Genomic DNA, 12,645 nt, shown 5'->3' on the forward strand with positions numbered 1-12,645 from the left:
GGCTGGAACTTGTGCTCCGCAACAAGAGAGGCCGCGATGGTTAGAGGCCTGCGCACCGCGATGAAGAGTGGCCCCTGCTCGCCGCAGCTGGAGAAAGCCCTCGCACAGAAGTGAAGACCCAACACAGCCATAAATAAAGAAATAAATAAAATTAAATTTAAAAAAATGCTGGGGGTAAATGGCTGAGTAATTTCTTAACTTGGGTGGTTGGTACATGAGCGTTCCTTAGATGATGATGATGATGATGTAAACTGCAGAGATACCTTTCATTTGCTCCTTAGTCTGTTTATTTCAGAATAATAACTATTATTTGAATGGCTGAGGGAAGTGACTAGGTGAGTGGTCCTGAGTGAGACCAGGGAAGGGTGTGGAGGCATCGAGAGACCTGGGGACTCAGAGGGGTCTGGGGCTGGGACACAGAAAACAGAGAATGGGACCTTCACACCAGTGGCCACAGAAGAAACCTGGGAATCATGCCAGGGACTAAGTCGACCCAGCTACTCTGCCAGTAAGCCTGGCAAGGCCAAGAGGATGGTGACAGACAGGAAGTCTCCTCCCCAAGTGCCATGAGGCCTTCTGGGGGGGAGGGGGGGAGAAGGAAACCCTGATGGCTGTGTGTCCCCAAAGTGACCAGGCTGTGAGTGACAGTCACTGAGATAACCAGCCTTAAATTTGACCGAAAAGCGTTATTTTAGATTAGATTGAATACATAACCTCCAGAGAAATAATTTTCTCCATAAGCCTCAGTCTCCTCTTACCTGTAAAATGGTAATAAAATATTTAAAAACCTCCTAAGGCAAGAGGGATTTCAGTTACCAATATGTCTGTACATCTGAGTTGAAGTATATAAATTTAGATTCTGATACAATTTCATATATATTCATATATATGTACAAACACACACACACACACACACACACACACACACACACTCACCACAGAGGTACTGACGTGTGCAGATGGGCAGAGCACAGTCTTGGAGGAGTTTGTACCAAAAAGTCAACAGGGAGAATTCTGGTGATAAGGGTGACAGCTTATCTTTTACTGTTTTCTAACTTTCTGCTTATCCCAATTTTTTCACATTTGATTATGTTCTACTTCAGAACCAGAGAACATAAGCAAAAGCCAGAGGAAGACAAATATCATACCATATTGCTTATATGTGGAATCTAAAAAAAGGTACAAATGAACTTATCTACAAAACAGAGATAGAGTTACAGATGTAGAAAATAAACTTATGGTTACCGGGAATAAGAGGGGGGAGGGATAAATTGGAAGAGAGGGATTGACATACACAATACTATACATAAAAGAGATAACTAAGAAGGACCTACTGGATAGCACAGGGAACTCTCCTCAATACTCTGTAATGGTCTATATGGGAAAAGAATCTAAAAAAGAGTGGATACATGTATATGTTGAACAGATTCAGTGTGCTGCATACCTGAAACTAACACAACACTGTAAATCAACTGCACCTCAATAAAAATTTTTAAAAAAAGGGGAAAGCAGAAACTGAGACCCGTCCTCCTAGCAAAAGCCCCTCCCCAAAGCCGCCAAGGAAGCGCCCATGAGTACCTTGCCTGATGATGGGAACGCTGTGGGCGGCTCTGTCCACCTTGAAGGAGAACATCTTCTCGCTGGCACTCACGGGCCGCCTGTGGGAGGCTGGTGGGACCATGGGGGGCTCGGGGGACCCCTGCGACCAGCTCCTCTGCACTGGCGCTGTCCAGATGCCCGGGTAGAAGGGGGTCTGTGGTGGTGAGGGTGACTGGTTCAGTTCCTGGGTGGCCCAAGGTGGCTGTGGCCTTGGCCAAGGTGCTGGGCCCCTCACCCATGGGAAGGAGACCTGCAGGGGCAGACAAGAGGGTCAGGGGAGGTTACGAGCAGCTGGGGTGGTCTTCACCTTTCTGTCCCGGCGACATAATTGCTGCCCTAGATTTCGGCATATAAGTCACTTCTCCCAAGAATCCCTCCCACACTCTCCCCAAATTTGGGATGGCGGTCCCCACCATGGGTCACCTTGCACACTATCGCACCACCATTTATTGGGTGCAGCCTTCGTGCCAGGCACCCAGTCAAGAGATTCACATGCATTACCTCATTTAATACCCCTGATGCTCTGTGATGAGCCCGAGGCTGAGCAAGACCTAGTGACTTTCCCAGGACCACAGATTTGGCAGTGAGCGTCTGAGCTGGTACAACGCCACCTCTGAGCTCTGAGAGGCTGACAGCTTTTTGTCTACCTTGCTCAGCACCGTATCCTCAGCTCCTAGAATAAACCCTTGGCACATACACAGTAGGTCCTTAAATATTGGTTGAAAGAATGAATGAACACATCTCCGAGATTCAAGCCCAGCTCTCCAGGACACACACATCCACACTGTGTGTCTCCCTGGCACTCCCATTCCACCTCTTCCCCGAAGCCGAGAGCTCTGGGGTGGCAGGCACCCCAACTGGCTCGAAACCCAGCTGGCTCATTAGCCTGTGATCCTCAACATCTGCCACATCTGATTCTTGGCAGACGCTCCATAAATATCTATCGAGGGAACCTTTTTTCATCTGACCCGGCGGAAGATGTCTCTATCTACTTTCATTAGAGAGCACATCAAAATCCATCTACACCAGGAGAAGCAAATGCTGAGAGGTGCTGACACCTGGCTTTTTCTTGGTTAATGCTGTTGTGGCCGTCCCTCCCTGTGCCTAGTGGTTAAACCGTGACATCGTGAATGCTACTATTTATTGTAATTACTCACCGATTTCTCGCGATAGCCCTGAAGGGGAGGAGCTCTCCTTATTCCTAGCTTACAAATGAGGCTTGGAGAGGTTAAGGACTTCACCAAGCTCAGGTGGTGGTGGAGAGGGTGGTGGGACTGGGGTTCTGGAAAGTTCTTTCCCTCTCTGTCTCTCTCTCCCTTCTCTGCCCCACCCCCACCCCCAGTCGCTTGGCAGAAAAAAACACACTTTTCAAGGAAGAAGCTAAGTTCAAAGGTTTGCCGCCTGTGGCGGTCACGTTTCTCTTTCTGCAGACTGCAGACACATAATGAGAAACAGGACAGAATGCTTCCGAAATAGGAGCACTGGCAGACAGAACTTCCTATAGCTCCAGCTGGATTGTATTCAAGAGGAAGGTTCTCCACTCACTCAGGTTCCCAAACCAGTCTTTTAGCTACAGTCTTTCCCAGCCAAGTCAAGAATCCGGTGAATTCCCCTGAAGACTTTTTTGGAGTCAGGGAGAACACTGTTCGGGAAAATCAAACTCCAATTGCCTGGCGACACCTGGCCCAGCATTTATGATGACACTGGCCCTGTTGAAACCTGTTTCAGGAACGGACTTGGCAGTGTTCCAGAACTCTGTTACCTTATGTGAAGATTCGAATTTCTCTCCACTGTGGGCACCTCGGTCTCCACCTAAGCTTTCTTCCTTTCTCTCCTTTCAGAAGCTGAGGTGTCCTGCTCCTGCCTTGCACTCACTTCTCCATCCATCCGATCCCTTCCCGTCCTCTCCTCTGGGGCTGTCTTGCCTCAATCATTCCTACAACCTTTCCTCATCGATTTAATAAAGATTTATCGAATGAAAGGGCTGAAGGTGGGAAGGGGGAAATTTGAATATGTTTTACCCCCGCCTGATAGAAAACAAATCGAGAGACCACGGGTAGTGTGGAGGAATTCCCTTTTGTGCTGGGATGCTCAGGTAGATGTGCCTCACTGCCCACTAACTGCCAGGGTGCTAAAGGGAGTGCTCATATCTCATGACTCAAGTGGTTCACTGCCGTAGTGGACAGGCCGCAACCCACCTGGCTCTTCTGGAAATTCCAGGAATCTCCCTCCCAATCTGTCGGCCCATTGCTGTGGGTGGGGCTAAGCAATCAACCAATCACACTCCCTGGACATACTGATTGGTTCAGTGGTGGGGCAAGTGATGCAATCAGAGCCAAGGAGACCCAAGAAGACTTGGCTGGACACCAGGATCTGGAGTGACCTGGTGGGACTTCAGAATGCAGCCAGCATGAGGGAGTGGAGCCCAGACATGGAGAGAGGGAAGCTGTTTATTCAGTGGTGTTAGTATAGTCACATTTCTGTGAGATGGATCTCCAGAACATTTTCGTCTTGCAAAATGTAACCTCTATTAACCATTAGACAACAACTCCCCATTCCCTCCGCCACCCAGCCCGTGGTGACCAACATTGTGTCTCTATGAATTGGACTACTCTAAGTACCAAGTACCTCAAATAAGTGAAATCACATGGTACCTGTCTTTTTGTGACTGGCGTATTTCACTTAGCATAATGCCCTCAAGGTTCATCCATGTTGTAACATGTCAGAATTTCCTTCTTTTATTTTATTATTTTTTTGTGTGTGTGGTAGGCGGGCCTCTCACTGCTGTGGCCTCTCTCGTTGTGGAGCACAGGCTCCGGACGCGCAGGCTCAGCGGCCATGGCTCACGGGCCCGGCCGCTCCGCGGCATGCGGGATCCTCCCGGACTGGGGCATGAACCCCTGTCCCCTGCATCGGCAGGCGGGCTCTCAACCACTGCGCCACCAGGGAAGCCCTTCCTTCATTTTTAAGGCTAAATAATATTCCACCATACAGTTTAGAGTGTATTTTTTTTTATCCATTAAGCGTCATGGGCACTTGGGTGGTTTCTACCTCATGGCTATTAGAACTATGCTGCTGTGAACATGGTGGGGAAAATAAGGAAGCTGGTTTTGAGCACTGGCTGGGGTGCTACCCTGAAGTGCTCCATCCCTGAGGCTGGCTAGAGCTGGTTTCTGTCGCTTGCAGCACACAGAGCCCGAACGATAGGGCCCCTAGTGGGAAGGAGCCAAAGATGTATAAACGCAGCAGAGACTCCAAGCTCTTCGGGTTTAAAAATTTAAAAATAAAGGTTTTTTTTTTTTTTTTTTCTCTGAAGCATGTTGGTTGAGGGTAGCTTTAGTTGGATGGTTAAAGTTGGTTTTCTCTAGTTTCCCGGCTTGCTTTATCAAAGGGAAGGTCAAGGTTTTCTCAGAAATTGCTGCTGGCAACTACAACGATACAGGCAGGGAGAAAAGCAAACATAAGAAGAAGACTCACATTAAAAGCTAGCTCTGGGCTGTACAGGAAGCATGGGGTCAAGGTCAGTTATCAACAAGTTTGTTTTTATTATTTATTTATTTTAGATTTAATTCTATTTATTTTTGTCTGTGTTGGGTTTTCGTTGCTACGTGCAGGCTTTCTTTAGTTGCGGCGAGCGGGGGGCTACTCTTGTTGTGGTGCGCAGGCTTCTCCTTGTGGTGGCTTCTCTTGTTTCGGAGTGTGGGCTCTAGGCGCATGGGCTGCAGTAGCTGGGGCACATGGGCTCAGCAGTTGTGGCACGTGGGCTCTAGAGCGCAGGCTCAGTAGTTGTGGCGCATGGGCTTAGTTCCTCCACGACATATGGGATCTTCCCAGACCAGGGCTCGAACCTGTGTCCCCTGCACTGGCAGGTGGATTCTTATCCACTGTGTCACCAGGGAAGTCTTCAAGTCTGTTTTTAGAAACTTTAGTTTAAAAATACATGCTAATGCCTTTTCTCTTTCTTTGTGTCTGTTCTCTGACCATATGGTATGTTGCCATGGTTGGGTTTTTTGTTTTGTTTTTGAGGTAGCATATGTGATACTCCTGATTTCTTTTCCATACTACCTTTAAAATAGCAGGTTGGGGCTTCCCTGGTGGTGCAGTGGTTGAGAGTCCGCCTGCCGATGTAGGGAACACGGGTTCGTGCCCTGGTCCGGGAAGATCCCACATGCCACAGAGCGGCTAGGCCCGTGAGACATGGCCGCTGAACCTGCGTGTCTGGAGCCTGTGCTCCGCAACGGGAGAGGCCACAACAGTGAGAGGCCCGTGTACCGAAAAAAAAAAAAAAGCAGGTTGTCAACCACCTGGATTAACCATGACCACATCCACGGCTGAATTTATATTAGCTTTAATAAACACAGGTCAATGATTTACTCAAGAAATCACTATCCATTTTTTTTCAGATTATCTATTTGTTCTTTGTGTTATTTCCCCAATATCTGCTTCTAACCCTGAAAAGAGTGTAAGTTGAATGGGACACCCTAAAAAAAATTCGAAGTAGTTTGCACATCGAGTGCCTACAGTACACATGAATTCTGCCAGGAAGCCCTGGAGCCTGCAGAGAAGGTGGAAACTTAGACCTTGCCCTTGGAGAGCTTGTTATGTGCTCTGCCATTTGTAAGTAATTGTGGACAATACAACGACTATGAGCCACTGTGTAGAGAAGCCACAGATGTGCCACAGACTGTGCTGGGCACTTAATGCATGTGGTCTCATCTGATCTCCAGAATAATCTTGCAGGAGGCATTTTACCCCTCATTGTGTGGATTAAGAAACTGAAGCTCAGAGAGGTTAAATGACTTGCCCAACGTCTCACGGCCAGGAAGTGGTGACACAATTTGACTCCAATACCTGTGCTCTTAGGACTTCTAGGTTACTCGAAGTCATGATTTATTACTTGCTTTCCATACTCACAAACGGATCTTAGACGACTGGTTAGTGAATGATAGGATATTTTCCAAGTTAAAAAAAGGAAATGAACATTAGATGGTGTGAAAAAACACAAGACATCGCATGGGCTACTTAGAAATGGGATTTTCTAGGAACACTGACAACTGTCTTATGGAAGTGTTATTCTTTCTGGTACATGCCACGCCCTGGAAGCAGCTCAGAGGACCCCAGCCTCCATCCGGGAAGACCTGTGGTATGTTCACTGCTGTACCAGAGGAGTGCTGGGGCCTGCTGGTACCCGCCCACGAGAACTGATTGTTAAATGTCCAGGAATTTTGCCAACTGGTTGAGAAACACAGCCATTAATAAGAATTAACTTACATAAATTTACAATTAAATTATATCAGAAACAATTGGTATACAAACTTAAAAGTCACCCCTTCCTAATTATTTTACTCTATTTTATTATTACCTATGCTCTTGAGGTTATTTCACTCTACTATATGTTTCTGTTGGAAATGTTACATAGTAATGTGTTACCACACCTCTCTTTCCTTCTCTGTATTCAGGGATGCGTCATTGGGAGCTTGAAATTGACCGTGGAGTGCATATTACACCATAGAAATCAGGAAATGTTATAAATGAGGGCTTGGTTTTTAAAAAGTTTTATAAATAGGTTTAATAATGGTGGTTCATGTAGAGCTTGATTTTGTTTGTTTGTTTGTTTTGTTGATTGCCTAGACTTAAGACAGTAACGGAGAAAATGTTAACAATGCAGATTATACAAAAGCATGTTGTGTCTTAGCCGTTATGTTATGAATAGAGCAAAAAATTGGGGAAACGTTCTTCGAGTATTTAAAAATTATTATCTGATGCAGCAACAAAGTCACTCATGTCACTGATGAACATGTGAAGTTCTAACGTCTTTCTTTTTTCACTTGTATTATTCATAAATCCAAAATATCCAAAAATACCCATCAGTGCTCAGGTTGGGAACTCTCTCATTCGTCAACTGCAATGAGAAATTGGCTATGGATACAAGAGTTCACCTAAAGTCAATGAAAGCATTCTGTGAGACTCAGCTGGCTATATAGAATTTACAAGAAAGAGTACTGTATATTTTGTTACATGGATAGACTGTGCTACACATTCTTTATATCAGTAAACCTTATGCTATGCATCCATGTACTTTACTTTTCCCAGAGAGCTGGTCATTAAATATTTACCAGCCAATTGCTGGCTGTGCTGGCACCCAGCAGAGTGCCTGCTACTCATGGTAGGTGTTCGCTGACTGAGCTGAACAGTTGGCAAATGGAGTGTAAATAAAAAGCACTTTGATTCTGGGGCTGGGATGGGAAAAACACATGCTAAGCCTGGTGCATCTTGTAACAGCAGAGAGTAAGCAAGTGCCCAAAACAAAAAGGTGGGGAGATGCTCAAGGACACAGCAAGCAATCTGAAAGAGCTCCCAGTGGCCAAGGCTGGAAGAATTTGAGCGAAGAAATATTTAATGAGTATTGGATTATAATTCAAAGTGTAAAATCATTATACATGGATCCATACTGACATAGATACATTAGTGAGTAAATACATAAAGGAGGGAGAAGAGACCGGCTTCCTTACAGAAGAATTTAACATACATAGATGTGGAGCTTAATTCCCATGGTCTGGAAGGGCCTGGGGGGTAGGGGTGATGGTGGCGAGCAGGGACACTGACCGCAGCATGGAGGAGCCATGGACCTGGAAAGACAGAATGGAGACTAGAAAACATGGCCAGTAGATCTCAGAAGCCAGGAGAGGGTGCTACTTGGTGCCAGGACAAATGGCCTTTATCTCAACAGCTACCGGGGTGTCACCGTAACTCAGAGACGGGTAATAATTCTATGTCCCCAAGAAAAGGGTAAATCATGTACGGGGCTTCAGTGTGAGAAATCAGGGTTATACATTTAGAACACAGAACCGCCAAGTTATACATTATTTTTAGGTTTTGGAACTTAAAAGAATTAAGTCCCTTTGAGCTGTTCAGAAAAGCCATTCGTTTGGGGTTTTCCCAGCTGTGTTAAAGGAGATCTGGCCCATCTAATTTTCCCATTTTCTTGTAAATCTTCAATCTTACGGTTTTTCCTTTCCTTTCAAGTTCTAATCAGCTTCCTGGTCAGTCCATAAAATGGGAAATAGAATCTAATGAGAAAACAGCCGGATTTTTGCAAATAGCTTTTGCTACCCCTAGACTTGGCCTGCTTCAATTGGGTCTTGCCAGATAGAGAGACGGAATGAATGAATGAATGAATGATCATCAACTAAGTTCAGAGAAGGAGCAACGTGGTTCTGATTTGGTAACAAAGGGTGTGGTCTGCCAGAGGAAGCAGGACGCGGCCGGGTTCCTGACCGAGTCTGGGTTCTGTCTCAGCAGGATGCTAAGGGTTCAGCCCGCGCTCCCGTCTCCACCTCCCCCGATGTCATCTGCATCGCCTGTAGACATCTGGTGACAACACAGCCTCAGGGGTCCTTTTGTGTGAGTTTCTGCTGCAGAGGCCGAGCCTGAGGCTGTCTGCTGCCCCGTGCCCTCCACTTCACTGGTCTCGGGAAATCGCCTTTGATATGAAACACCCAGCCTCAGGAGTTCTCATCACATAAGTAAGTCCCCACGGGACCTGTAAGAGCACAGGGTAGAGGAAATCCTACAAGGTTAGGTAGGAGATGACAAAGCTTGACCAGAAAGAGGCTTTGTTCTGAAGGGCACCATACTCTCTGGTCATTCACTCAGTTGCCGGCTTCTCAACCCCCGGTACAGTAAAGCCACATCCTCCTCAACAACGGGCCCAATTCAGAGGTCCCAGGAACGTGGAAACACCACCCTTCTTGGGGATGGACAACTAAGGCCCAGACTCTGAGCTTCTCATCACACCAGTTCACCACAGGAGAGAAATGAGCAACTCTGCTTCCTTGGAGACTGGCCTGGGACTTTTCCAATGGAAAAGTGGATTATTCATCATTTTCCTCCCCCCAGATCCCTAGTGGCAAATCCCGTTAGGAAGGCTCCACTTAGGCAATAGGAATGCTTCCTAATGTCATGGACATCTTCTTTGTTTTTGCCTCCCCCGCATCCATTTCTTCCATCTTCTGGATGGGCACCTTAATTTTTTTGCAGGGAAGACACCCTTTCCCTGACAATCCTGAGTCCATAGAACTCTGACCCTTCCACCCCAGGGGTGAGACCATAACCCAGGTCTGGCCAATCAGAGCATTCCTGGCCCCTGGCCTCAGTGATTGGTTCAGGGGAAGCCACGTGATCCAAGCCACTATCAATGAAGATGCTGGCTCTATCCCTGGAACTGCTACTTTGTAGGGTGCTGGGGCTGCTGGTGGCCACTTTCCTACAGGTGAGGCAAGAGTCTGTCTGAGATTGGGAAGCTAACAGGGAAGAAAGAGTCAGATTCCTGACCATGATTTGGGCGCCTGGATCCAGCTGGGCCTAAGCTGCAGCTTTTGGCCTTTTCAGTTCCATGAGCTTTTTTTTTTTTTTTTTTTGCCTAGGCTAGTTTTAGTTGGTTTTCTGACACTTGCAAACAATCAAATTTCCTGGACAGTATGCTTACTGAGACTTTAGCATAAGCATCACTATGTACTCAGAGTGAAAGTTGTTTTAAAGGTTATGACATGCTCAAATAAAACCCACCAGACTGTCATCATGCACCAAGTTTACCTTTCAACTTATAAAAGTAAAGCAGCATCTCCAGAGAAGAATGATTTAAGACCAAGGAATCAATCATAAGACAAGTAGTAAAACGCTGCTTAGAGAAACTTAGATAGATAAATAGTCCTCTAGCTACAGCAGGCTTCAGACTACAAACCCCAAATTTCTGCTTCAAAAGTGACTCAGGGAAGACATTCCATAGTTTCATTTATTTTGTTTTTTGGCCTCGCCGTGCACTTGTGGGATCTTAGTTACCTGACCGGGAATTGAACCCAGGCCCTCAGCAGTGAGAGCACTGAGAGCACTGAGTCCTAACCACTGGACCACCAGGGAATTCCCAACAGTCCACAGTTTTAAAAGAAAACTTTCCAGTTGAAGAAACAGGTAAAATTTATAATATGCATCTGTTGTATATATAATATGTTAATGTCTAGTACATTTATCAGATCCATGTCAATGTAATTATATTATTACTATATTTGCAAATGCATATATATGTGTATGTATATTTAGAACCACATATTTCCAGCTCTTTTTTAAAGAGGTATTGAAAAGCCTGTTCAAAATTTAGTTTTCCAGCTTGTCTGTTTTTTCTTATTCCTCAGTAAACTTAAGCAATTAACCAGCACATTTCCTGGCACACAGTAAGGCTCAATCTGAGTGAGTTCTTTCTCCCCAGCTCCCCCCTCTATTTTAAGTTCTTCTTTTAGAAACCAAGTCAAATGAAAGAGGCAGGACTGCATAGTGTTACAGGCAGAGGCTGGTCAACGTTTTCTGTAGAGCCAGACAGTAAGCATTTCCAGCCTGTGGGCCATAGGATCTGCCCAGCTTACTCTGCCATTGTAGCCGACAACACAGGCAATACTGAAATGAATGGGATGGCTGTGTTCCCAGGAAACTTTACAGAAACAGGCGATGGACCGCACTTGGCCCTGGGCCATAACGTGCCGACCTCAGGTTAAGACCTTGGGATCCGGCATCACACAGACTCTGGTGCGGCTCCCGGCTCTGCTCCGTCTCTGGGACCCTGACGAGTGTGTCATTTCTGTGCCTTGTCTGTAAGACACAGGGATACCAACAGCCATTTCTTAGTCTGTGAGAAGTGGGTGAGACAGTGCACGTGAAATGCTGGGAACACGTCCTGGTCCATAATAAATGAGCATAAAACATTAGCCACCAGGTGTGATCACCATCGTCAAAAAAGGAGAAGAAAGGGCGCAACTGAATTTGTCCAGGAACGGCAGCAATATCCCTGGTAAAGAGTTAGTGGGTAGACTTCCCTGGGGGCTCAGTGGTTAAGAATCCGCCTGCCAATGCAGGGGACAGGGATTCGAGCCCTGGTCCAGGAAGATCCCACATGCCGCGGAGCAACTAAGCCCATGGGCCACAACTACTGAGCCTGTGCTCTAGAGCCCGCGAGCCACAACTACTGAGCCCGCGTGCCACAACTACTGAAGCCCACGCACCTAGAGCCCATGCTCCGCAACAAGAGAAGCCACCGCAAAGAGAAACTCGCGCACTGCAAAGAAGGGTAGCCCCCGCTCGCCGCAACTAGAGAAAGCCCGCGCGCATCAACGAAGACCCAACGCAGCCAAAAATAAATAAATAAAATAAATAAAATAATTAAAGAAAAAAAGTTAGTGGAGCCAGGGACTTCCCTGGCCGTCCAGTGGTTAAGACTCCACGCTTCCAATGCAGGGGGTGCAGGTTTGATCCCCGGTTGAGGAACTAAGATCCTGCATTGGTGTAGCCAAAAAAAAAGTTAGTGGAGCCAAACAAGCAAGGAAGCCAGATAACTGAAAATGCAGTTTCTCCTATTATCAGTGGCTTTCGTTTTTACCCACATAATGAATCATCCCCTGTCAGCGTGTGAAATTGCAGGTTGGACTGGGAATTGCAAGACCTTCCTTAACCGCTGGGCAGTGAAGGACCTGCCTCGGCTCTCACGGCCCCACGATGCTTCGTGCTACTAGGAAAAGGCTCCAAGGGACTCAGGAGAGCCGGCTTTTAATCCTGCCTCTGGATCTATATGATTGATGCCTAACCTTGGGGAAGTCACTGAAACTCTCTGAGCCTCAGTTTATGCCATGATAGGGGTGGTCCCAGGGACCTCTATAAAAACAACTGAAGGGGGAAAGGGGACCTGGGATTAATGAGTAGCTCCTTGGCAGAAATTGGAAATTGAAGCTCAGAAAGGTAAAGCTAGTTGCAGCTGGCATTTCAACTTGGGTCCATCCAACTCCAAAGCCCTTGCTTTCTCGATTGTGTTCTGCAGAGCTTCCCCATTAAAGCAGCAAGGAATATTGGCCGACAGAGGGCGCTCTTCTCGCAAGACAGGACGTCATGACATTGCAGGGACAGAAGACAGTATCCAGGAGCCACGTGGGAGAGTCTGGCTGGACTGGGAACAGGGCAGAGCAGGCTACAGGGAAGGCCAGACACAGGCAGTCATGGGGATGG

General features: G+C 46.7%; 1 protein-coding gene and 1 pseudogene across 2 annotated transcripts in view; one reads left to right on the forward strand and one right to left on the reverse strand.

The window, feature by feature from the left end:
• The window catches only part of LOC308611519 (centrosomal protein of 78 kDa-like), a 739,857-nt pseudogene that overhangs the window by 308,734 nt on the left and 418,478 nt on the right, over positions 1-12,645 (forward strand). The gene's annotated exons all lie outside the window — the stretch shown is intronic.
• LOC308611511 (forkhead-associated domain-containing protein 1-like) overlaps positions 1-12,645 on the reverse strand; it is a gene marked incomplete at its 3' end in the record, with an annotated part of 91,669 nt that overhangs the window by 49,726 nt on the left and 29,298 nt on the right. Inside the window, exon 4 of the mRNA XM_081260254.1 lies at positions 1,579-1,849. Coding sequence (XP_081116380.1) covers positions 1,579-1,849 — 271 coding nt within the window. The remainder of the gene's footprint in view (positions 1-1,578; positions 1,850-12,645) is intronic.

The sequence above is a fragment of the Mesoplodon bidens genome (assembly GCF_964165515.1).
Source record: "Mesoplodon bidens genome assembly, contig: HAP1_SCAFFOLD_120, whole genome shotgun sequence".
In the NCBI taxonomy this organism is placed as follows: Eukaryota; Metazoa; Chordata; class Mammalia; order Artiodactyla; family Ziphiidae; genus Mesoplodon; species Mesoplodon bidens.